At 37.3% G+C, this 22,775-nt stretch overlaps 7 protein-coding genes, 1 long non-coding RNA gene, 1 other non-coding gene and 1 pseudogene across 12 annotated transcripts; 6 read left to right on the forward strand and 4 right to left on the reverse strand.

The window, feature by feature from the left end:
- Positions 1-41: 41 nt before the first annotated feature.
- LOC104718088 (uncharacterized) lies at positions 42-2,997 on the reverse strand. 2 transcript variants are annotated; one of them, XM_010435762.3, is made up of 5 exons: positions 2,298-2,997; positions 1,101-1,553; positions 687-996; positions 470-595; positions 42-369 (listed from the first exon to the last, which is right to left on the reverse strand). In XM_010435762.3, exons 1-5 carry the CDS (start codon positions 2,736-2,738, stop codon positions 356-358), a joined length of 1,344 nt encoding a protein of 447 aa, XP_010434064.2. In that variant the 5' UTR covers positions 2,739-2,997; the 3' UTR covers positions 42-355. The 2 variants fall into 2 exon arrangements, with proteins under 2 accessions (XP_010434064.2, XP_087326262.1); XM_087470136.1 differs by having other exon boundaries at positions 300-595.
- TRNAY-GUA (transfer RNA tyrosine (anticodon GUA)) lies at positions 1,633-1,719 on the forward strand. The gene is given in 2 exon segments: positions 1,633-1,669; positions 1,684-1,719. It is a non-coding gene; the product is annotated as a tRNA-Tyr (tRNA).
- Positions 2,998-3,965: 968 nt separating the features above from the next.
- Positions 3,966-5,308, reverse strand: LOC104718089 (uncharacterized). Its single transcript, XM_019230683.2, has 4 exons — positions 5,300-5,308; positions 4,829-4,856; positions 4,582-4,754; positions 3,966-4,451 (listed from the first exon to the last, which is right to left on the reverse strand). Exons 1-4 carry the CDS (start codon positions 5,306-5,308, stop codon positions 4,323-4,325), a joined length of 339 nt encoding a protein of 112 aa, XP_019086228.2. The 3' UTR covers positions 3,966-4,322.
- A 137-nt stretch (positions 5,309-5,445) lies between these two features.
- Positions 5,446-8,172, forward strand: LOC104718090 (ubiquinol oxidase 4, chloroplastic/chromoplastic). Of its 3 annotated transcripts, none has more exons than XM_087469491.1 (10): positions 5,446-5,826; positions 5,932-6,127; positions 6,243-6,336; positions 6,645-6,760; positions 6,849-6,957; positions 7,087-7,155; positions 7,307-7,378; positions 7,482-7,529; positions 7,762-7,929; positions 8,017-8,172. In XM_087469491.1, exons 1-10 carry the CDS (start codon positions 5,669-5,671, stop codon positions 8,073-8,075), a joined length of 1,089 nt encoding a protein of 362 aa, XP_087325617.1. In that variant the 5' UTR covers positions 5,446-5,668; the 3' UTR covers positions 8,076-8,172. The 3 variants fall into 3 exon arrangements, with proteins under 3 accessions (XP_087325617.1, XP_087325618.1, XP_087325619.1); XM_087469493.1 differs by having other exon boundaries at positions 5,538-5,826; positions 6,243-6,417; XM_087469492.1 differs by having other exon boundaries at positions 7,762-8,172.
- Positions 8,173-9,601: 1,429 nt separating this feature from the next.
- On the forward strand, positions 9,602-10,463 carry LOC104718092 (uncharacterized). Its single transcript, XM_010435765.3, has one exon. The coding sequence runs from the start codon at positions 9,602-9,604 to the stop codon at positions 10,259-10,261; it is 660 nt and encodes a 219-aa protein (XP_010434067.1). The 3' UTR covers positions 10,262-10,463.
- A 309-nt stretch (positions 10,464-10,772) lies between these two features.
- On the forward strand, positions 10,773-12,055 carry LOC104718093 (putative plastid-lipid-associated protein 2, chloroplastic). The gene is made up of 3 exons (XM_010435766.3): positions 10,773-11,227; positions 11,321-11,516; positions 11,612-12,055. The coding sequence occupies exons 1-3, from the start codon at positions 10,779-10,781 to the stop codon at positions 11,924-11,926; spliced, it is 960 nt and encodes a 319-aa protein (XP_010434068.2). The 5' UTR covers positions 10,773-10,778; the 3' UTR covers positions 11,927-12,055.
- Positions 12,056-12,226: 171 nt separating this feature from the next.
- LOC104720190 (defensin-like protein 95 pseudogene) lies at positions 12,227-12,610 on the reverse strand (annotated as a pseudogene).
- A 754-nt stretch (positions 12,611-13,364) lies between these two features.
- On the forward strand, positions 13,365-15,328 carry LOC104718094 (iron-sulfur cluster assembly protein 1). The gene is made up of 3 exons (XM_010435767.2): positions 13,365-13,804; positions 14,227-14,281; positions 14,885-15,328. The coding sequence occupies exons 1-3, from the start codon at positions 13,507-13,509 to the stop codon at positions 15,033-15,035; spliced, it is 504 nt and encodes a 167-aa protein (XP_010434069.1). The 5' UTR covers positions 13,365-13,506; the 3' UTR covers positions 15,036-15,328.
- A 1,344-nt stretch (positions 15,329-16,672) lies between these two features.
- On the forward strand, positions 16,673-20,963 carry LOC104718095 (potassium channel AKT2/3). Its single transcript, XM_087470132.1, has 11 exons — positions 16,673-17,053; positions 17,164-17,400; positions 17,633-17,851; positions 18,141-18,299; positions 18,394-18,451; positions 18,552-18,866; positions 18,975-19,214; positions 19,307-19,822; positions 19,917-19,992; positions 20,069-20,539; positions 20,668-20,963. Exons 2-11 carry the CDS (start codon positions 17,174-17,176, stop codon positions 20,790-20,792), a joined length of 2,406 nt encoding a protein of 801 aa, XP_087326258.1. The 5' UTR covers positions 16,673-17,053; positions 17,164-17,173; the 3' UTR covers positions 20,793-20,963.
- On the reverse strand, positions 16,991-17,832 carry LOC147935897 (uncharacterized). Its single transcript, XR_015568981.1, has 2 exons — positions 17,581-17,832; positions 16,991-17,450 (listed from the first exon to the last, which is right to left on the reverse strand). It is a non-coding gene; the product is annotated as an uncharacterized LOC147935897 (long non-coding RNA).
- Positions 20,964-22,775: the final 1,812 nt, after the last annotated feature.

Here is a 22,775-nt window from a genome sequence, read left to right on the forward strand (position 1 = left end):
TTGGAAGTTTAAAGCTGAGAGGGTACAGAGAAAAATAACTATTTTTTTTTTCCTTGCGATCTTTATTCTATCATTCTACAAGACTAAACATACATATAATCAGTAACTTTGAGTTCCATCAAAAACAGATACATACATCTATACAGCCATGCACGTACATTTTTTGTATTTAATCAAAAATAGTTTGTCATATCTCCAGATTTGTAATTAAACACGTAAGGAGGAGGAAGAGACATATCTCCTTGCCTCTTATGAAAATTCTCTACTGTTCCTTCGTCATATCTTCGAGAGAAACATCATGCCAAAACGATTCAATGCTGCATATATGTATATATGTATTACCAAATACTTTGGTTCATGGTATATTCACTGTCACAAAACCAAAAAAACAAATATTACAAAAGAATAAACATTGGTAAAAGAGAAGATCCTTTTTGAAACAAGAGAAACCGGTTTTAAGCCAATATACCGATCGTTTTATTGAGCAACCATAGTAGAAGAGCGAGTTCAATCCCGAAAATCGTATGCAACCATGATCTATCTACTAGGAACCCATACACAGTGATCCCAGCTTTGTTGTTCTCTAGATACGTCACTGCAATAAAGAACAACAACAACGTCATCTAAAGTTTTTGTAATTTTGTTGAATGTTATATCAAATTATGCATATGAAATAATAAACTTACCTAGAGCTTGACGTTTTTGGTAAGAAATTGTATTAGCGTAGATGGGATGTATCTTGGTATTATCAAGATCATCGTCTCCTTCTCCTTCTTCATCATCAGATGTATCCATCGCATTAATGCCACATGGAGAAATTTGTGATTCAATCATGGAACCAGTAGGGGTTTCCCCATCAAGATGGTCGAACGAGTCAACTGTTGCGCAAACGTTCCATTTAGCTGCAAGGCTGGTTACGGATTGAGCTTTGTGAGTTATCTTCGTTGCACTTCTCAAACATATGAATACTCCTGTTACCAAACTCAACGAACATAACTGTATATACACCAAAACATTACAAAAAGACATTTATTAGTGAATAGTGATGGGTTCAATCCGAAAAACAGAACAAGAAAACAGAACCAGAGAGAATCTCTTACCGCGAGCTCGCCAACTTCATATATATTAACAGCAATACTAGCTCTCGTAGTGGTAAGCAAAGCCATGAACTGAGTAGCAGTAACAAGAACCAAAGACAAAAGAATGAACCTCCTGAACCGATGGCTAACAATCCTCAGGTTACGGCGGATCTTTTGATGCTCGCCGAGAGCTGACCTAACGTCAGCGATCTCAGAGGCGAAGCAACGTGCGAAATCCTCGAGACGAAGAGTCTGAAGATGACAAGTGATTTGGTAGAGAATGCAGACGACGATGAAGATGGTGTTACGGTAAAGCCAAGAAGAGAGCTGGAGAGTGAATGCGACGACGTGGCTAAGAACAGGGTTGATGATGTAAGGAATCTGGTTAAAGCCAGAGATGTACCACCAGATTCTGTAGATTGCTTCGAGCGTTAGTGATGGGAGGACGAAGATCATTAGTCGTTTTAGCGATCTCTGCAATCATCAAGAAACAGAGCAAAAAAAAAAAACGTTTATTAATTATAAATTTTTGAAAGCGAAAAAAAAGCAACATCCGACCTTAGCTCAGTTGGTAGAGCGGAAGACTGTAGTCTGTGACAGATAAATCTTTAGGTCGCTGGTTCGATTCCGGCAGGTCGGATTTTTTGTTATTTATTTTTTTTTAATTTTTCCAAAAAAGACAAAACAACGTCACACTTAACTCACAAAAAGACAAAACAGTGTCGGCTAGAAAATTAAAAATTGTTTAATGACGTAATTTTTTGGTCACTGAACTTTTTTCAAATACTCATTCATTATTTTGCATAATTTCAAACTGTTTTAAAGAAACACGAAATAACAAAACATTGCTAAAACGAATATTAATATATTTTTGTTTTTTGCCATAAGAAAAAGTAGTAAAAACAAGAAATTAAATTAGTAGTAATATTTTGTAAAGCTTTAATTTTTTTCAAAACAGGCAAATGTTTATTTTCTTTATATTCTTAGTGAAAACAAAATTAGTAAATGATTATTTGTTGCGTTTACTAAAATTCTGGAATAAAAAAAAGAGACTACGAAATTAGTATAATATATGTTCAGTTTGGTAAAGGTTCTTAGGTTTTTTTTTTTTTTTTTTGAATTCTAGGTTTGCAGAAACATCTCTAATTCCAAAATCAACAACGATTACAAATGAAATTTAATTAGCGGGTGAGATAAAAGCAAAGAAAGGAACAAAACCTGAATCTCAGCTTCGTGTTCGATCCTAACTTTGTCGCTAACATCCCAAAGCTTATCAAGAAACAAGAACCGTCTCATCCCAAACTTCCTCGACCAAATCGAGAGGCTAACGAACGAGACTCCCGCGAAGATCGATAAAGAAAGCTGTACCACGGCGTCGTAGGGCCGTCGGTGGTGGAAATCGCAGTCGGAGCAGACGAGCAAGAAGTGAGAGATCATCGGTACGATAACGACGAGGAGGAAGAATACGGACCACGAAAGCAGAGCCGTGCCGCAATTCGACTGGTCGAACCAGAGCACGAGGGACATGAACGTGAACCGTGACGCTGGAAACTCCGGTTGCGATTTGTTGTTGTTGTTGTTGTTGATCGCGCTTGGTCGTGTCATCGTCTCCCGGAGAAGATGGTCCCGAGATCCTCGCTCCGATGTTGCGTTCGCCATGAGAATTTTAGGGAAAAATTCAAAGAGGGAAAGAAAAAGGCAAAATAAAATTAAAGTCGCGTTTGATTGGTTTTGTTGTAAGCTATAATACCATACCTGTAAATCTTGTTTAAATAGTAAAGTTTACGAAACTTTTTATTTGATTAATTTAAAGACAAAACACGTATTTAACATAGTACTTATATTATTAGTTCTCAGATATTATGTGGGTTCATTTTTATTTTTTGTTGGCTGCTAGTAGTTGGAATTTGGAAAGGGTGTTTTTCACTTCCTGTTTAATATCTTAAATAGTATTTAAATATTACCTATTATTTTATTCAGATGTTTACTGTTTATGAAATTGTCTTCATATGTGCTGAGTAGTTTTCCAGCTAAATTGGTAAAACAAAACAGATGATCGTCATTAGCTCCAAAAAATATGTATTTAATATTACTTAAAAAAAATCCGTAGAAAGATTAAAGTTGGATATTTAATTTTCAGCTTGAGGGGTACTTAGCTTAATTGTTTGGCTATAAAAGTTTTTTTATTAAGAATTCGTAAGAATATAAATAGGAGTATTTTGTAATTATATTAAGCTTTTTTTCACATTCGTAATTATTACTAGTGATTGAAAAATCACAAAGGTCATTGATGAATTCACGGGATTAAATATCAGTATCCTAGTCATCATCATACAGTAGTTAGAAATGGTAGTTATTTTCACGGGTTATAAGATCAGTTGATGACGTGTCCCATATTTTAAGGGCCTTAAGTTATTCAAAGCCCAGCGTACATAACCCGACTCGGATCATTCGACATATTGGGATCCTGTTTTTAGGTAGGATATTTCTCCGGCCGATTTGTTCGACGTCGATGGGCATGTGGAGAGAACCCAGAATATCCGCCCACCTTCTGAAATTCTCAAAATTTCTCCATTTCTACCAAAAAAAGCTCCAACCTCTACCAATGCAGATTTACAGTGTTCTTTCACAGTTAAGTCGCAGAAAGACAGCACCAAATCCTCATCGTAGTGAAGACGACAATTGATTTATCTGACAGTTGACCGGATTGTACGGATGCAATAGATTCCATTTAATAATCATAATCTTTTAGTAAACGAATTAATTTGTCAATTAATGTATAACCAACCATATTGTACGGTGAATAATGAACGGTCAACAACATCGCTGTCACCTTATTGATCATCTGAAACTTACTATCCGGTCCGATCTCAAAAAAAGAACAGAGACATGAAAAATAAGCTCAAGTTATAGTATAAGTTTAACGCGACATTAAGTTAACGCGACATAAACAAAGCATTCACAATACGAAAGGGAAAGGCATTAGAAATGAAAAAAAAAAAAAAAAAAAACACTAGGGGCCATGTACTCCTCCTCCTCCTCCTCTTCACTCATCTTCTTCTGCTTTCTCTCTTAAGCCTATAATGTTTTAGTTTTCATCAACAAAACACCCGAATTCAAATGATTAGACATCTCAACGTTTTCAGATATTAGAACAGGTTGCTAAAGAGTCAAGGGGAGCCACAACACTGGCTTCAACCGCTTCCTTGTTGTTGTACGAGTATACATCCCTGCTGGTTTTCCTCATCCACACCATGGTAGTAGCATTCGTCTGGCTTCCTCGTCCTCCTCGTCGAACCCCTGGTACTCCTCCTTGAACCCCTCGAGTTCCTCGTCGATGTAATCGCCACTGGGGGGACACCATTCGTAAAGCTGATTGAAAAACAAATGAGCATCAAGTGGAAAAAAAGTTAACATATGGGGTCAAATTTTAGGCAAACAAAACCACAAGTGAGAAAAGGGAAACACTAGTTGAAAAAACTTGGCTAGGATGCTTAATTACCTTGACTTCATGTTCTCGAGTAGAGAGATGCGTGATGAAATTATCAACGCCTCGGCCAGTAATGCCTAGGCCAGCAGGACCTGGGTCCTCAATGCGACAGCACACAGCGCAAACCCAGGTGGCAAGTTCACCCGTTTCAGTGCACTTATCCTCCTCATCAAGTTCCCCTGGATCTGTGGACAAAAAAAGAAACAAGAATTCAACAAGACTGAAAGAGAGAGAGATGAGGACTAACACACACACTTACCTGCCAGAAGAAAGTTATTCCAGAGGCACTTAAGTGATTTTACTTATCTAAGTTTATAGTAGATATGGATCCGCAGTACACTACACGAACATTTTTTACTCTCACTTATTATACTTTAGTGTTTTTATAATAGTATATATATTGTTATACATATAAATATATTGTATACTAATCTTAATACTATTACAAATGAAGTATATTTTGAAAATGTCCAAAATTACTCCTAGTATTTACAAAATGTACCACTGAGATTAGTTATAAAAAATGATTCATTAAGGGTATTTTGGCTTTGTTGTAAGGGTTTGATTGGTTTTGACTTCATATGCTGAGTAGTTTCCAGCTAAATTGGTAAAAGAAAACCGATGATTATCTTCAAACTTAGCTTAATTGTTTTTGCTAACAATTAGTATTTCGTAATTACATGTATTGTATTAAATTGTTTTTCATATTCGTGTGATTAATTTTAATTACAAAGGTCATTGATGAATTCACGGGATTAACCTAGTCATCATACAGTAGTTAGAAATGGTAGTTATTTCACGGGTTATAAAATCAGTTAATGACGTGTCCCATATTCTTAGGGCCGTTATAGCCCATAAGTTATTCAAAGGCCCAATATACATAACCCGACTCGGATCATTTTGAGTTAAATCGGATCCTATTTTTTTAGGTAGGATATTTCTCCGGCCGATTTGTTGGACGCGTCGACGTCGATGGGGATGTGGAGCGAACCCAGAATATCCGCCCACCTTCTAAAATTCTCAAAATTTCTCCATTTCTACCAAAAAGCTCCAACCTTTACTTTTCTTCCCTGTGAATTCTCTGCTCTCTGATCCCGATATGGCGGCGACGATGGCGATCTCAGGCATCTCGTCTCGTACGTTGGCGATTTCACAGCCTTTGGTTACACTTCGATGCTCTAGAGCCGCCGTTTCGTACAGTTCATCTCACCGATTGCTCTGTCATCGTCCTCTCTCTTCTAGTCGCCTGCTCTTAAGGTGTGCCTTACTTAGCTACAGATGATTTTTTAAATTGATTTGGTGTCGTCACGTGTTAATATGGAAAGGGTTTTAATTTTTTTTAATTATGAATTAAAAATTCAGGAACAACAAGCATCGAGTTCAAGCAACGATTTTGAAAGAGGATGAGGAGAAAGTTGTGGTGGAGGAATCATTTAAAGCAGAGACTTTTACTGGTAAAGAACCACTTGGGGAGGAGTCAAATACGAGTTCTTCTTCGACTAGTGCGTTTGAGTTATGGATCATCAAGCTCGAGCAAGGAGTTAATGTCTTCCTTACTGTAAGGCTTTTAAAAAAAAAAATCTTAATCGTTGTGTCTTACTAGAAAGTTAGAATGTTTGATTTGTGTGTTCATGTGTTTTGATGTTGTCTTGTTTCTTGTTTCCCCCTCTCAGGACTCGGTGATTAAGATACTTGACACACTGTACCGTGATCGAACCTATGCAAGGTTCTTTGTTCTTGAGACGATTGCTAGAGTGCCTTATTTTGGTAAATGCATCTATCTGCAGTTTCAGTTCCTTCAAATGTGTGCAAGTAACATTTAGCTTCGTATTAAGAGCTAGTCATCAGGTAAGATTGTGAATGTCACTTGAGATATGTGCAAAAAGAACATTGACAGAATCGTGTTCAAGGAATATATATATATATGTCCTCTTCCTTATCTCATTACAAGTATAGTTTAGCTCTTAACAACCAAAGGCGATTCAAGTATAGTTTTTTGTGTTTATCAACATTTATGGATCTGGACGCCAGATGGAGCTAGAACCTAATGTTTGTTTTCTGTGTTCTCCTTGCAGCCTTTATGTCTGTTCTACACATGTATGAGACCTTTGGTTGGTGGAGGAGAGCAGATTATTTGAAAGTACACTTTGCTGAGAGCTGGAATGAGATGCATCACTTGCTCATAATGGAAGTAAGAACCAATTTTTTCCCTTCTCTACGAGTTGCATACTCTTAACTCGCATTGTCGGTAACAGTAAAACACATGATTCTGATCACAGGAATTGGGTGGAAACTCTTGGTGGTTTGATCGTTTTCTGGCCCAGCACATAGCAACATTCTATTACTTCATGACAGTGTTCTTGTATATCATAAGCCCTAGAATGGCATGTAAGTTTCCTTTTCACGTAAACTATAATCTTATCGTGACCTTCTAGAAAGTAGCAGAGAATTGATGCAACAGATAAAAATTTGGCTTCTGGTCTACATGACTTCATCAATCGTTTGTTACAAATGCAGATCACTTTTCGGAATGTGTGGAGAGTCATGCTTTTGAGACTTATGATAAATTTCTCAAGGCCAGTGGAGGTTGGTTTCCAATTTTCAAGAATGCTTTTTCCTTCTTTCTCCAACATTCCGAGTACCATTTAGTTGTTAATGGATTTATTGCGTTGACATATCACACAAAATTCTTCAACGACATTTTACGTTCTGATTTTTTTGTGGTTTCCCTAAACAGAGGAGTTGAAGAATATGCCTGCACCTGATATCGCAGTAAAATACTATACCGGAAGTGACTTGTACTTATTTGGTGAGTTTATCCTTCCGGATTATGTCACTCTTCTCCAGAGTTTTAGAGGTTTCTTTTCTTTGATTAGTAGTCTCTCAAACTGGCACATGTATGTTGTCTGCAGATGAGTTCCAAACATCCAGAGCTCCCAACACTCGAAGACCAGTAATAGGTAGCAATTTTAGTTTGTTCTTTTAATCTCTGAATTAAATCCACTAATTGCTAAAAAGGTTTATGATCCATGGTTGTGAGTCAACGTTCTAGAAAAGAACTGAGCTTTTTGTCTACTATACGTATGAATGGAGCATTGTTCTCAATTTTTTGACTTGCTTTAGTGTTGGTGTTAGATTAAGAATCTATATAACGTTGTTGCTGTTGTTTTCTTTGTGGTTATGGTTGGACAGAGAATCTATATGATGTGTTTGTGAATATAAGAGACGATGAAGCAGAACACTGCAAGACAATGAAAGCATGTCAGACACTGGGGAGCCTACGTTCTCCACACTCCATAATAGAAGATGATGCTGAAGAAGAATCAGGCTGTGTTGTTCCTGAGGGGGCTCATTGCGAAGGTATCGTAGACTGCATCAAGAAATCCATTACGAGTTAAATTACTAAAATAGAAAGGAAACTAAAAAAAAAAGATTGTTTTGTATCAGCTTATTATGAAGAATTAGGTGTAATTCCCATAGACTTGGGAATAAAGGAAAAAGTGTGAGATTCCCATCGTTATGTGTGGGAGAGAATCAAATACCCATATTATGTAAATTTGCCATGATGAGTTTTATATTATTATCCAAGTCGTTGGAGACAAATTGTGGTTGCATAGTCGGTCTCCATTTATATTTCATAGGAGTAATTTACCAATTTAAGGCCCTTCATTTCTAAAAGCTCAATCATATTTGGTGTCAGAAACGAGGCATAAGCGCAAATACTAATGACAATGTTAATCAAAGGGTAACTAATGGGCAATAGGAGCAATACACTTTCTTTGAATGAATAGTAGTAATGCGTTATTTGACATTATAAAGATGGCAAAAATGCTCAAGTACAAAATCATTGAATGCATCATTCTCTAAAGAGAAGAAAGTGTATTGGTATTAGCGTTTAGAATCACTTTCTCCCATTTTTTACTTTTGTTGGGTTATGTTGGGGACAGTGTTACGCAAAGACGACGTCGTGTATGGGGCGACATTTCACGTGGGGGAAAAAAAAGCCTTAATTCATGCGCCCCTCTCTTTATTATTTTTTTTTCCTTTTTCTTTCGATTTTTCAAATTATTTGTACGCGGGTTTAAATAACACAAATAGTTTCCCGCCCAAAAGAGTGTACCGTGAAATTTTTTTTGTCCCGGTGGTTATGAGATTTTCATCAGTCTGGTAAAACTTGCACTAATCAAGTTTTAATATTTTTATTCATCGGTTTTGATTGCTAGTTGTACCATCGATGAATGATTTATTTAATCATTAATAATAGGGTTAGAACTTTGAACTGTGATGGATGACTTTTTTTTCGTTGGTGACATAAATTGTAGTTATTCTTCGATGTTGTTTTATTCAAGAATCAAGACCATAATAATGACTTTTTGTTTCTTTTTGAGTTTTTATTAAACAACAAATCTAGTCGTACAGTTACAGAGATAGCATTAATTTTTTACTCTCGAGGGTAAATTTTTTAGTATTTTTTTTTTTTGTTTCCATCAGAAATTCAGAAGAACTAACATTATAGTTGGAAGCATGCACCCCGACATATTTATAAATTGATTAGTTCTTGTTAACAATGACGTAGATACACTTTTTTTGCCACTATGGTTTGAAAGTAGTGTATATATACTCAAGTTTTATATGGTTGAAAAATATCTTAAAGGTAATGTATTCCATAATATTTGATTCCCCTGATACTCTTATTTAAGTGGGATAAAAATATACTAGTAGGTCTGAACTCTGAACCAACCAAATCGAATCGTTATAACTGTTTATAATTATTAAGATTTGTTTGATAAATAATATTAATTCCGTAACAACTTTACTCTAAAATAATATTTTTTAAAAATGTGAAAGTAAAAAAAAAAAGCTCTGAAAACTTGCTTTATAATGTCATCATCACTGCGAGACCCAAAAGATCTGAACAGTCCCCCTCTCTCTCTCTCTTTATTTCTCTCTCGGAGAGCTCTCTCTCTCTCATGGCGGAGTACTGGTGATTCCGTTTCGCCATCGGAGAATCTCTGTAACTGATCAGTAGTCGATGATGAGTGAACTCGATCTCGGAACGAGTCAGAGGATGACGGAGACACACCGCACCACGACTACGACGACGTTTCTTGATTTGCTCCGTCGTCAGATGAGCGGTCACGATCTCACCAGGAGGAAACGCACTCTTAAAGAACGGTTGAGATTCAAATGCATCGGAGGATGCTGTGGTCCGACCTGGAGTCTCCGTCTAACTAACAACGACGCCACTCTCCATAGTCAAAGCTCCAGAGACGACGAAGAAATCGAAGCACAAACCGAAACCGGACTCGTTCCCGGATCGGGTTCGGGTATGAATCTCGCGACGGCGTTAGAAGCGGAGAGATATAACCGTGGAGGAGAATCGACGGAAACGGAGGTAGATATGACGCCGACGAGAGTTTCGTTGATGAGATTGCTTGAGGAGACGGCGGAGAGAGCCGCTCATGACGACGGCGGAGGAGGAGGAAAGGAAATGGAGATAATAACGGCGTCAATGGGGACGTTAACGGGTAATGATTCTGTGTGTTGCGTGTGTATGGGAAGAAAGAAAGGTGCTGCGTTTATCCCATGTGGTCATACTTTTTGCAGAGTGTGCTCTAGAGAACTCTGGCTTAACCGTGGATCGTGTCCTCTTTGTAACCGTCCGATCATCGAGATCCTCGATATCTTTTGAAAAAACGATCGGACGGCTTAAAGTCCTCGATCCACGTGTGAGTAAATTGAGGTCGAATCCCTAGATATACGTTCCAAATTCCAAAATTTTAGCTACGGTTTTGTGTACTACTTTGTACGTTTTTCTTTTGGTTTTATGGAAGGAAGTCAGATGATGTAAATGCAAAAAAAAAAAAAAAAAATCAGCAAAGGCCCATTTAATCTATTTAAGCCCATCACAGAAACAGCGGAAGCTTCTAGCCTTATTTACATTGATCATGACGCGATGATTAGAATCCAAAACAATGCTCGCCTCACACCCATTCAACGACGCGACGCTTTGTATGTTCGATTCCTAGGTCGTCACGTGGCAGAGTCGTAGGCGAGTGTATATGATCTTGGTTTGTGCTGTGTATTCGATCAAAGAAGAAACGTTTACCTTATTTCATTTTCAGTTGCATTGTCTATAAGTAAGTAGTGGTATCTCTTCTCTTGTTCATAAAGCTTCGAAACTTTTTTTTTAGTCCAAGTAAAAAAAAATGGCGGCGATACAATTGTTCAACCAATTCCCCTGCAAAGCGAGAGTTACGACCTCGTCGAACTCGAAATCCCTCTCGAAAATTCCGATTACGGTTCCGATGAGCTCGATTATTCACCGTCCGGTGTTCTCCACCGGAGGAGGAATCGCTGTTTCCCGTGGGGATTTCAGAGTCAGAGCCACGGATGCGGAAGACGAATGGGGTACAGAGGCGGGAGAGAGAGGATCGGCGGCTCTATCGGTAGCGGATGAAGCAATCGAAGCCGTGGAGGAGACGGAGCGGCTGAAGAGATCGTTAGCGGATTCGTTCTACGGAATCGATCGAGGTTTGAACACATCTAGCGAGACCAGAGCTGAAATCGGAGATTTAATCACACAGCTCGAGTCGAAGAACCCTACCCCAGCTCCGACGGAAGCTCTCTTCCTTCTCAACGGCAAATGGATCCTCGCGTAAGTTTTTTCCCCATGCCGTTAAATTAGGATTCTGGATTCAAATTCTTGCTATGAAACGATGAACTGATTTGGTGAATACCTCTATTGCAGCTACACATCGTTCGTGAATTTGTTCCCGTTGCTTTCACGAGGGATCTTGCCTTTGGTAAAAGTGGATGAGATCTCACAAACCATTGATTCAGATAACTTCACCGTCCAAAACTCTGTTCGTTTCACTGGTCCTCTAGGTACAAACTCGATTAGCACCAACGCTAAGTTCGAAATCCGAAGCCCTAAACGCGTTCAGGTAAAATTGAACCCATCCTCCATCAAAACCAAGAACTGAATGATGATATCAATATCTTTGGGAAAGCGATTCAGTAATGTTTTTGGTTGTTGCAGATTAAGTTTGAGCAAGGCGTAATCGGGACACCTCAGTTAACGGATTCGATTGAAATACCTGATAACGTTGAGGTTCTTGGTCAAAAGATTGATCTTAACCCGATCAGAGGGTTACTTACCTCGGTGCAAGACACTGCCTCGTCTGTGGCTAGATCCATATCGAGCCAACCACCGTTGAAATTCTCTTTGCCAGGGGACAAGGCGGAGTCGTGGCTACTCACGACTTACCTAGACAAAGACATTCGGATCTCTAGAGGAGACGGTGGAAGCATCTTTGTGCTTATCAAAGAAGGAAGCCCTCTCTTGAATCCTTGAACTTTATCATCATAATCTATGTCTATCTCTCTTGTCATTTCAGACAAAATAAGTGTTCAATATATAGTGTTGTAGTAAGGTTTACTTCTCAGTGATGATAAGGAAGTAAGAACTTTTGTTTTAACGTAATACAAAGTAGAAGGGAAACACTCGTATATATAGATCTGAGATGAAATCATGCAAAACGCAAAACACAAACGCGCACATCATCTACAATCACATGCTTGCCATTTCAGCACCGCTTTTTGCATCATAATCGTGGCAGCACCAACATATCCCTTTACCACTTCAAATATTTAATCATTCGCCTCCATGATACTTGCTGTCCAATGCCTTGCATGGTTCATCTTAAGTAGAGCTCTTGGCCGCAGTACTACATAAACCCAATCGGTATTCACACACTCCCCACCCATCCACTTCTGTCCCGATCCAAACAAAAAAAGTCAACATTTCATTAACATGTATTTATTTAAGATCTTGGGATCAAATATTTTGGAATTTTTTTTTTTTGGTGTGTGCCTGTAGGAGATATGAGGAGGATGGAGAGACAAACGACTACTGCAGTAGCAACAACTGTGCGCAACCTTAAAGCTCCCCATTCTTTCTTTCTAATGTGTTTCTCTCTCTATCTTTGTGATTGATTTATTTAGCTAAAAGGCGAGGTAAAGGGATAACAATCACCATTATGTGTCCTGCTCCTGCCTCATGTCTTTTTCTTTTGCACTTCTAATCTTAACTTGCTTTCCTCGTCAATTCTTTGCTTTGATTAGTGAATTTTAGGCATTCTTATGAAACACTGTTTGACAAAACAAACAAAAAAAAGGCATTCTTATGAAACACCTTCAAAATCGATGCTTAAAATATATATTTCAGTTACAAATTGTCAGTAATACACAATTGTTGAAAAGAGTTTTGTTAATTCATAACTAAAATAACCTTACGAAAATATATGATTTTAACACAAATCGTTTTAAGAACTTCATTAAATAATAACATCCCAACTCTTATTGTAGATGATCAATTATGTTGTATTGTTTGTTTGATTTAGAATTCTCAGTGGGAGTAGATAAACATATCTAGTACGTATTGAGAATCTTTCGTTTGATTTCTTCTTTAGAAAATGTTAAACACATATTTTGTTTAATCAACTTTTAGATCATATCTTAAACCAATCGTATAGTGAAACTTATTTTACCTTTGTTTGTGTTTTGCCAAACACATGTTTCACGATAGATGGTTGATAAACACAATACGAGCGATTTGTCCTAAACTCCTAATACATCAATTAGGCTATCAAAAAATATCAGTGAGAAGAAAAAGTCAACTCATCAAATCCTCAGGTTAGATCAACTCGTCCACGTGTCAAAATCGTCAAAGATATTTTGTTATTCTCATAAAGAAATAGTAACAAAATATCTCAGAACCATCTAAACCGTCCACGTGTCACCTCAGTCTGAACCAAACCGCCTTCTTTATAGCCCCTTGAAGGAAACCCTCAAAAATTCAATCTCATTCCCATTTCCGCGGAACAAAGTATAAACTCGGACGAAGACGAACCCTAAAAAAAGAAAAAGACGACGATGATGCTAGGGCAAGCTGCGAAGAAGGCTCTAGGGCTTACGTCACGTCAATCAACGCCGTGGCCTGTTGGAATCTACCGTTCTTACCATGAGAACGTCATCGACCACTACGACAACCCCCGCAACGTCGGCTCTTTCGATAAGAATGATCCCACCGTCGGCACGGGGCTCGTAGGAGCTCCTGCGTGCGGTGATGTGATGAAGCTTCAGATCAAGGTCGATGAGAAGACTGGTCAAATCGTTGATGCTCGCTTTAAGACCTTTGGTTGTGGTTCAGCTATCGCTTCTTCATCTGTCGGTATGTTTACCCTCTTCTCTAATTCGTGCTTTTTGTTTCGTGCTTTGTTCGATTGAGGATTGAATTAGAAAGATTTGAGATATGAATTTTTCAATTAGGGATTTTGATTTCTCGAATTGAGGAATTAGGTTTCAGATGTGGAGGCGGTGTTCAAATTAGGGCATGACTAGGAACTGATTGATTAGTCGGGTTTTTGTGAATTGAGACGTTGTTTTCATTGATTCAATCGTGAATTTGTAATAGTCCTAATGTCATTGAGAAAGATTTTAACTTTTCGATGCGACATCAGAATCAGATTGTACTGGTTCTGTTTCTGGCTTGTCTTCTATGTCGGTGTAATTTGAGCTATCTTTTCTCTCTGTCATTTCTAGGGGATATGTAGCAGTTTTCTAATGTTGATTGATTTATGTTTTTTTTTTCAGCTACTGAATGGGTGAAAGGCAAAGCTATGGAGGATGTCCTGACCATCAAAAACACGTAAGTACTGTTTAGTTCGTCTCTTACATAATCTGGCATTCATACTTCCCAAGATAAGGATGCCTTGCGTTCGTATTCATGTTTTGCATATATTTAACCTAATCTGTTGTGAGTTGTTGCGTTACGCTAGTCACTGTTTGTCTAAATTGGCCACTCTTTTTGATTGTTGACATATCAGTAACTGTATTTCAGTACTATTATTATGTTTTGAGGAACTCGGTCATTGGACTTTGTCTATTGATTAAATGATTAGTATACTCTGTGTTCCTATTCATGTTTTGCAGATATTAACATAAGTGATTAGTTGCGGTACGTGCACACTTTTTGTCTAATTGGTTCACTCATTGATTGTCGACATAGCAATTGCTACTTTATGACTGTTATTATGTTTAGAGGAACTCAGTTACTGGACTTCTTGTTCTATTAGTATGAGTTTGTTGACTGGTTAGTATGGTACATAAGTTGCTACATCATGACTATGCGCAGGCATGCTAGACCTTTTTATCTTAGACAAAGTAAATTTTATGATTTATGGCATGGAGTTTTTCAACATGCGAACCCCTAAATTGAATGTGTGATTTTCGTTCTGTGATATTTTGCTAGCGAGATCGCGAAGCATCTGTCTCTCCCACCAGTCAAGCTCCATTGCAGTATGTTGGCGGAGGACGCCATCAAGGCAGCTGTGAAAGACTACAAGGAGAAGCGTGTGAAAACGAATGGTGCTGCAGCAGCTGGAGACACCACACAGGCTTGAGTCCTTTTATTAATGTGTATACCATAGTGTGTATATGATGGTGAAAACAGGGGAGGAGTAGAAGAGGATACATACAACCTGTGGTATGTAATGAAATGTTTTTTTTTTTTTTATAAGTTTCAAGTTTACGAAGTATTTTGTTTGAATAAACTCTGTTGACATCAAACATCCCAAGAATGATTTACTTTTTTCCCCTGTAGTTTCTACTATTGTATTGCGTTGTAATGCTTTCTCTCTTCATTGGGAGATGTATAACTTTGAAAGACAAGTCTACAATTTTCAGTTTTGGTGTTTTTCTCATGTTCACATTATTGATGCAAACCACGACACGTTTTTATCTCCAATCAGCTTAGAATGGTGTATCCTTTTGAATTCATTTGATACACCATTTTGTTCAAATTCAAATGATGATGGAAAGTGGAAACAGAAGAAGTACAAAAATATCAGAAATGAAGAGTTAAAAACCGTCTAAGCCTGTTGCAGGCGGCTGATCCCACGGCATTGAGGTGTTTGGTGGTGTCCTACCGCCATGATACTATATAAACCCATAGTAAGGTTCCAATTGATGTTCAATTTTTTGGTTAAACGCTAGGCCTTAGCCGATGGCCTTGGTTAGTAGTGTCTAATGATCTTTTGTAAAAAAACTAAAGTGGCATATAGAGTACTTCGAGATGATTAAAAAGGTCTTCTGAAATAATGTAAAAGCATCAGAGGCGCTAATTAAGTTATCTAGAAATAAAAGGATCGGATAGCAAACTTTTCCTGGCTAGTTCTCTTCTCAGACTTCTCTCATACGTGGTCTGGTCAGTTGGTCTGTCTCGTTCTCTCTTCTTCGCGCTTTTGAGAAAAATAGAAACCCGCGACTGAACCTCAATCTTCCACGTGTTCCTCTCCGGTGCTTTGTTTCCCTTCGTCGGAGGCGTTACTTCTTTTAGAGATTCGTCAAGTCAAGTCTATAGTCAGGTTAAGGTAATATGAACTCAAATTGACTTCTATTCCCATAACCCAAAATTATTAGGGTTTTGTAGTAATGATCTTTGGATCATTCAGTTCTCTGTTGTGAACATTGCTTGCCATACTTAACAATTGTTCAGACAAATTTGGTCTGACAACATTAAGCTTTGTTTGTTGGTATGAGAATAGAAAAAAAAAAGTTTCAGTTGATTTTTGAGTCATATACAATACAATGAGAGATTATTCTGTTCTTTCTCATTATGACATTTGTTGAAGTTGGCAGGTTCATGGATTTTAAAAGCAAACCAACTTGCAAGCACTTAGGCAACAACATGGTGAAGGAGCAGAGTAGGAAGTGTGATACTTCATGGGATTTTAAAGACATTACTCCTACAACAGAGGACACACAGGTCAGTCTATTACAATGTCCTTTCTCCTTTGCCCTGTCCCTTTTTTATAAAGCTAATAACACTATTTGATTGCTTCAAAAGCTAAAATCAATCAAGAATATATGATCAATCTAGATTGAATACTATACTGAAGATGACTACACGTATAGGGAAATATATCGCCTTTCTTTTCGCCTAAATTATATGCATGGTCCCGGTTTAGAATCTAATTCCTTTTATCTATCATTTTTCTTCTGCTTCACATACCCGCTAGCTAGTCAAATGTTAATAAGTACACACAACATTCTCTTAGTATGTGGATATTGAAGCATTAGCATGTTCTCTTCATGATCTCCCTCTTAAGTTAGATTCTCAATATATATATATAGAGTTTAAAAGCTGTTAATGGGGTAGATACTAATTTGGGACCCTTAATGTAAAGCTTCTTAATGCCACGTTTGATTATATATATAATTCTCTTACTCAACCCTTTCCGGGACCCAACTATCACATTTCATACCTTATCACCAAAACATAAAATCAATCAATTTTTTTTTTTTTTTTTTTTTGCCTTATTGATTGTGTTGGATCCCTCTAAAAACAAAACTTGTGTCCCCCACAAAAGCTTCCCCTTATTTCACTTCAATCTTAACAAAATAGGACCACCACCACCACGTACGGTTTGCACCATACAAACCACAAACTCCCTCTTCATTGCAATAATTATATCATCTACTAAAACCTCTTTTTCTCTCTCCCTCTCTTTCTTGTTACTTTTTGTTCAGGACAAATATAATGGAGCACAAGTATGCAGCAAATCACTGCAACTTATCTTCAGGCATGAAGCTCCGGCGTCTCCATCAGCATCGAGGAAAAGGGAGAGAAGAAGAGTACGATGCTTCTTCTCTCAGCTTGAACAATCTTTCAAAGCTTATTCTTCCTCCACTTGGTGTTGCTAGCTATAACCAGAATCACATCAGGTCTAGTGGATGGATCATCTCACCTATGGACTCAAGATACAGGTACCATCCACATCCATTTTGTCTATGAAACAGAGCACCATGTGGTATCGCTATTGTATGACACAACAAAACAACTGAGTTAATGGAAGTTGAATGATTCTTGTGTTTACGAGATTCTCAGAGACATATAAGTATATGCTTGAATTAGTGATAATGCATTAGCTATATGATCTTGTTTACCTTCAAGGGGAAACGTAAAACAAGTTGGTAACTAGTGATCTTTCTGACTCAGGTGCTGGGAATTTTTCATGGTGCTTTTGGTGGCATACTCTGCATGGGTTTACCCTTTTGAAGTGGCATTTCTGAATTTCTCACCAAAGAGGAATCTTTGTATCGCGGACAACATCGTAGACTTGTTCTTCTCTGTTGACATTGTCTTGACGTTCTTCGTTGCTTACATAGACCAAAGAACACAGCTTCTTGTTCGTGAACCTAAACAGATTGCAGTGAGGTCAGTATATTTGTTGTTCATTAATTATCTTACTTTTCACCTTTTGAGATTTGATCTTTACTCCATAAAAGATATGATAACTTCTTTTCTAAGTGGAAGAGGACAAGGTTTTTAGGTGACTACTGTGCCCACACCATGTGATTCTTTTATTTTCATCATCAGTTAGATAGATTTCTGTTTATGGAAAGAACATAAAGATTCCACTTATAAATATATTCGGTAAAAAGAGAGCTTTTTAAAATAAATGTGTTAGTTTTGGCTAAAATGCTATTTTAATATCTCATTAAAGGTACCTTTCAACATGGTTCTTGATGGATGTTGCATCAACTATACCATTTGACGCCATCGGATACTTAATCACTGGCACAGCCAAGTGGAATCTCACCTGTAATCTCTTGGGATTACTTAGATTTTGGCGACTTCGACGCGTCAAACACCTCTTCACTAGGTACACTACTTCCCTATATGACTCCATGTCATGTCCCTGATCAAACTGTTATTGATGAAGTGACAAAAATATCATATCCTTCGTGCTGTTTCAGACTCGAGAAGGACATAAGATACAGCTATTTCTGGATTCGTTGCCTTAGACTTTTATCCGTGAGTAAAGAAAATCTTAAGCGAAAGAATAACAAGATCACATATATATATCTTTAGATGTTGTAGTTACAGAACATGATGAGGTTTGAGTTTACTACAGGTGACATTGTTTCTAGTGCATTGTGCGGGATGCAGTTATTACCTAATAGCAGACAGGTATCAACACCAAGGAAAGACATGGACTGACGCAATCCCCAATTTCACAGAAACAAGTCTTTCCATCAGATACATCGCAGCTATATATTGGTCAATCACAACAATGACCACTGTGGGATATGGAGATCTCCATGCAAGCAACACTATTGAGATGGTATTCATTATAGTCTACATGTTATTCAATCTCGGCCTCACTGCTTACCTTATTGGTAACATGACTAATTTGGTCGTGGAAGGAACTCGTCGTACCATGGAATTTGTAAGTGTCTCAAAGCTCTCACTCTTTCGTTGGTTATACAAGATTTGTTCTGTTTCTCTTTGTCTTGTTTTGTTAAGGAAAGTCTTCTTGTTGTTGTTGGTGGTGCAGAGGAATAGCATCGAAGCAGCGTCAAACTTTGTAAACAGAAACAGATTGCCTCCAAGATTGAAAGATCAGATATTGGCTTACATGTGTTTGAGGTTCAAAGCAGAGAGCTTGAACCAGCAACATCTTATTGATCAGCTCCCAAAATCTATCTACAAAAGCATTTGTCAACATCTTTTTCTTCCTTCTGTGGAAAAAGTTTACCTCTTCAAAGGTGTCTCAAGAGAAATACTTCTTCTCCTGGTGAGTTAATTTTGCTGACATGCATGATTTGGTATATACACCATATTAAATCAAGAGTGTTGTCTCTGAAGATGTGTATTGGTGGTGATTAGGTTTCAAAAATGAAGGCTGAGTATATACCACCAAGAGAGGATGTGATAATGCAGAACGAAGCGCCCGATGATGTTTACATAATAGTGTCAGGAGAAGTTGAGATCATCGACTCAGAGATGGAGAGAGAGTCTGTTTTAGGCACTCTACGTTGTGGAGACATATTTGGAGAAGTTGGAGCACTTTGTTGCAGACCACAAAGCTACACGTTTCAAACGAAGTCTCTGTCGCAGCTTCTCCGACTCAAATCTTCGTTCCTTATCGAGACAATGCAGATTAAACAACAAGACAATGCCACAGTGCTCAAGAACTTCCTGCAGCATCACAAAAAGCTGAGTGATATAGATATTGGTGATCTAATGACACAACAAAATGGAGAAAACAACGGTTCTGTTCCCCGGAACGTTACCTCAAATCTTATCGCTGTTGTGACCACAGGCAATGCAGCTCTTCTTGATGAGCTTCTTAAGGCTAAGTTAAGCCCTGACATTACAGATTCCAAAGGAAAAACTCCATTGGTAACAGTTTTGCTTTTCACTAAAAACCATTTCAAAGCCATACTCATCATCATCATCATAGTCATTAACTCGTCGTCTTATATTCCTGTTTCAGCATATAGCAGCTTCAAGAGGATATGAAGATTGTGTTTTAGTACTCCTAAAGCACGGATGCAACATTCACATAAGAGGTAAACACATCATACTCATCAAGAAGTGTTATGTTTTATGTTTTCTAGATATGTTTTAAGCAAAAGATATTTGCAGATGTGAATGGTAACACGGCTCTATGGGAAGCAATCACAACGAAGCATTATGCGATATTCAGAATCCTTTATCATTTCGCAGCTATATCTGACCCACACATAGCTGGGGATCTTCTATGCGAAGCAGTGAAACAGAACAATGTAGAAGTAATGAAGGCTCTACTAAAACAGGGGCTTAATGTAGACACAGAGGACCACCATGGCTTCACAGCTTTACAGGTCGCTATGGAGGATAATCAAATGGACATGGTGAACCTCCTGACGATGAATGGTGCAGATGTAGTTGGTGTGAACACGCATGGTGAGTTCACACCATTGGAAAAGTTAAGAGTCGTGGAAGAAGAAGAGGAAGAACGAGGAAGAGTGAGTATATACAGAGGACATCCATTGGGGAGGAGAGAACAAAGTTGCAATGAAGCTTGGAAACTTGTTCTTCTTCCTCCTTCACTTGATGACCTCAAGAAAATAGCAGGTAAAAAAACACACTAAAGTTAATTGCGGTTTAGGTTCTGGCCTTGGATCGGTTTTGGTTAATTACGCTAACCGGGTTTGATTTGTGTTATTTGTTTGGTTTGTTGTGTGGCATGTGCATAAAAACAGGAGAGAAGTTTGGGTTTGATGGAAGTGAGACGATGGTGACGAATGAAGATGGAGCTGAGATTGACAGTATTGAAGTGATTAGAGATAATGATAAACTCTACTTTGTGGAAAACAAAATTATCTAGAACTTTGAAAATTTTATAACCAATGAAAAAAGTTTGAGATAAGAACGAACGTGAAAAAAACAAAAATGTAATATTTTAGTGATTTTTATGCGTCCATTTGAGTGAGATGTAAGTTGTAACTTGTAACACATATTATTAATATTTAATAAAAAAAACCAAGGACGTGAATCAGATAACAAATCCATTTAAATTTAGAAAAATAATAAAAAATACAAAATGAGTTTGGAATTTATTAAAAGACCTGATTTTACTGTACCAACTTTATCAACTAGGTATAGTTTCTTTCATAGAAGAAAATGTGACGTGACTGTCGTAGTATCATCAGTATCACATGCTATCCTATGGTTCGGATTTAGCTGAATTATTGAGTTTTATTTATTTATTTCGAAACCATCTTTAATTTTTTTCGAGGTTGTACACGTTATTTTGTTTGCAAGGGATATATTCTTTGGTATTATGGAATAGTCGCCTAATTGAAGAGAATGATCCACGTGATGTTCACGTAGAGAAATAAAAATTTTATGATATTTCTTTGTCAATGAGCGACTTTTTTGTAGCACTACTTGAAGTTTGGACACTCCTCCCAACCCTATCTCACATTTTTAGTAATTCAACCTACGTTATGAATCTTATGAGTTATGTTACGTATATCTCTATAATGAGCGAATGTGCAGTGAAATCTATTTAAAAACTTATTATGAATAGATCATAATATTTAAATTAATTTAAGCAAACTGAAGATTTTGTGTTTGCTAATTTGAAAGTAATAAATGAATGTATATAAGAAAATGCATATACACAAATTTGTGGAGCCGATTAATGTAAACGAATAATAAAGTATTTGTGGAGATGAGTACGTATATTATACATATAAAATGGCCAATAACATAGTACCAAAATAACATTCAAACCATATCCTTAGATTTGTGATTAGTTTGAAAGAAAAAAAATTATATATAATTCGTTGACAAAAAATCTATAGACATCCTGTATTAAGGACCTACAAAAAAAACTTCGTTTATAATCATGTACCGTCGTCGTGAAAAGTTTAATTCGTTTTAACATTTATCAGTCATCCAATTTAGAAATAATATATAGACCGTTGGCTTGAACATAAAAATTTGTTAACTATAACCATTTAATTTGTAAGTTCAGCTCCTATTAGAAAATTATTAATGTTTCTAATTAAAAATCGTGCATGTCATTGAAAGCCAACTAATTAGCTGATTAAATATGATCGTCGTAACATGGAAGGCAGTGTACGGATGGGGGGAGTTGTGAAAACTTCAAATACCAAATCTATGAAATGGTAACGTCGGAGTTGCGTGCAGACGAGAGAGGTTGGGGGGGGCGTTTACGACATTTCGTGATCAGGACCCTACGACATTAAATGAGTGTGAGATAATGCCTATCCGTCGTCACATGGCCTTACATTATCTATGTCTGTTTCCAAACATAAACCAACCAACAAATCTATTCCCCATTTTTGTTATTCTTTTCTTCACCATTTTTATAATATATATATATATATATATATATATCAGATTATTATTAACTATTAAGATTGAATAATTATCAACGATCCTTTTTCACTTTCAACTCAAAAAATGGTTACAGATTTGGTGTTTTAAGCTTGTGAAAATGTTTTTTTTCGTCTTCTTCTACATCTTATTGTATTTATAGTTTTATACAGAAGTGAAGATAAGTTTCTAAAACTGGTTAAATCAACAACCACGGGTGCAAAGTGCAACCGTAATGCTCGAGCAGAAAAAGCTAAACAATACGTTCAAAAAGCGTTTAATACGTGTGGGGTTCCATTGAATCACGTCCCCTTCTTCTATTAATGGGCCTCGTTTTGGCCCGCTTACCCCTTCTGGCTCCTTATTTTTATCACTAATTCTTTATATAATATACACTTTTTTTTGGTAAGGGTATATGATATAGGGAAAATGACACCCACACCCACTTTCTCCTAAAGTATTG

Source organism: Camelina sativa, chromosome 10 (assembly GCF_030686135.1).
Source record: "Camelina sativa cultivar CO46 ecotype springtype chromosome 10, ASM3068613v1".
Classification (NCBI taxonomy): Eukaryota; Viridiplantae; Streptophyta; class Magnoliopsida; order Brassicales; family Brassicaceae; genus Camelina; species Camelina sativa.

Bases quoted from the DNA above. Each gene is read 5' to 3' on its own strand.
- LOC104718088 (XM_010435762.3), bottom strand. From the start codon at position 2,738: ATGGCGAACGCAACATCGGAGCGAGGATCTCGGGACCATCTTCTCCGG. The intron at 1,554-2,297 runs GTTTTGTTCCTT...TGATGATTGCAG, and splicing joins AACACGAAGCTGAGATTCAG to AGATCGCTAAAACGACTAAT. The intron at 997-1,100 runs GTAAGAGATTCT...GTGTATATACAG, and splicing joins ATGAAGTTGGCGAGCTCGCG to TTATGTTCGTTGAGTTTGGT.
- LOC104718089 (XM_019230683.2), bottom strand. The intron at 4,755-4,828 runs GTAAGTGTGTGT...TTTTGTCCACAG, and splicing joins GAATAACTTTCTTCTGGCAG to ATCCAGGGGAACTTGATGAG. The intron at 4,452-4,581 runs GTAATTAAGCAT...TTTTTCAATCAG, and splicing joins CTCGAGAACATGAAGTCAAG to CTTTACGAATGGTGTCCCCC.
- LOC104718090 (XM_087469491.1), top strand. From the start codon at position 5,669: ATGGCGGCGACGATGGCGATCTCAGGCATCTCGTCTCGTACGTTGGCG. The intron at 6,337-6,644 runs GTAAATGCATCT...TTCTCCTTGCAG, and splicing joins TGCTAGAGTGCCTTATTTTG to CCTTTATGTCTGTTCTACAC. The intron at 6,958-7,086 runs GTAAGTTTCCTT...TTACAAATGCAG, and splicing joins CATAAGCCCTAGAATGGCAT to ATCACTTTTCGGAATGTGTG.
- LOC104718092 (XM_010435765.3), top strand. From the start codon at position 9,602: ATGATGAGTGAACTCGATCTCGGAACGAGTCAGAGGATGACGGAGACA.
- LOC104718093 (XM_010435766.3), top strand. From the start codon at position 10,779: ATGGCGGCGATACAATTGTTCAACCAATTCCCCTGCAAAGCGAGAGTT. The intron at 11,228-11,320 runs GTAAGTTTTTTC...CCTCTATTGCAG, and splicing joins AACGGCAAATGGATCCTCGC to CTACACATCGTTCGTGAATT. The intron at 11,517-11,611 runs GTAAAATTGAAC...TGGTTGTTGCAG, and splicing joins GAAGCCCTAAACGCGTTCAG to ATTAAGTTTGAGCAAGGCGT.
- LOC104718094 (XM_010435767.2), top strand. From the start codon at position 13,507: ATGATGCTAGGGCAAGCTGCGAAGAAGGCTCTAGGGCTTACGTCACGT. The intron at 13,805-14,226 runs GTATGTTTACCC...TTTTTTTTTCAG, and splicing joins TATCGCTTCTTCATCTGTCG to CTACTGAATGGGTGAAAGGC. The intron at 14,282-14,884 runs GTAAGTACTGTT...ATATTTTGCTAG, and splicing joins GTCCTGACCATCAAAAACAC to CGAGATCGCGAAGCATCTGT.
- LOC104718095 (XM_087470132.1), top strand. From the start codon at position 17,174: ATGGAGCACAAGTATGCAGCAAATCACTGCAACTTATCTTCAGGCATG. The intron at 18,867-18,974 runs GTAAGTGTCTCA...TTGGTGGTGCAG, and splicing joins CTCGTCGTACCATGGAATTT to AGGAATAGCATCGAAGCAGC. The intron at 19,823-19,916 runs GTAACAGTTTTG...TTCCTGTTTCAG, and splicing joins CCAAAGGAAAAACTCCATTG to CATATAGCAGCTTCAAGAGG.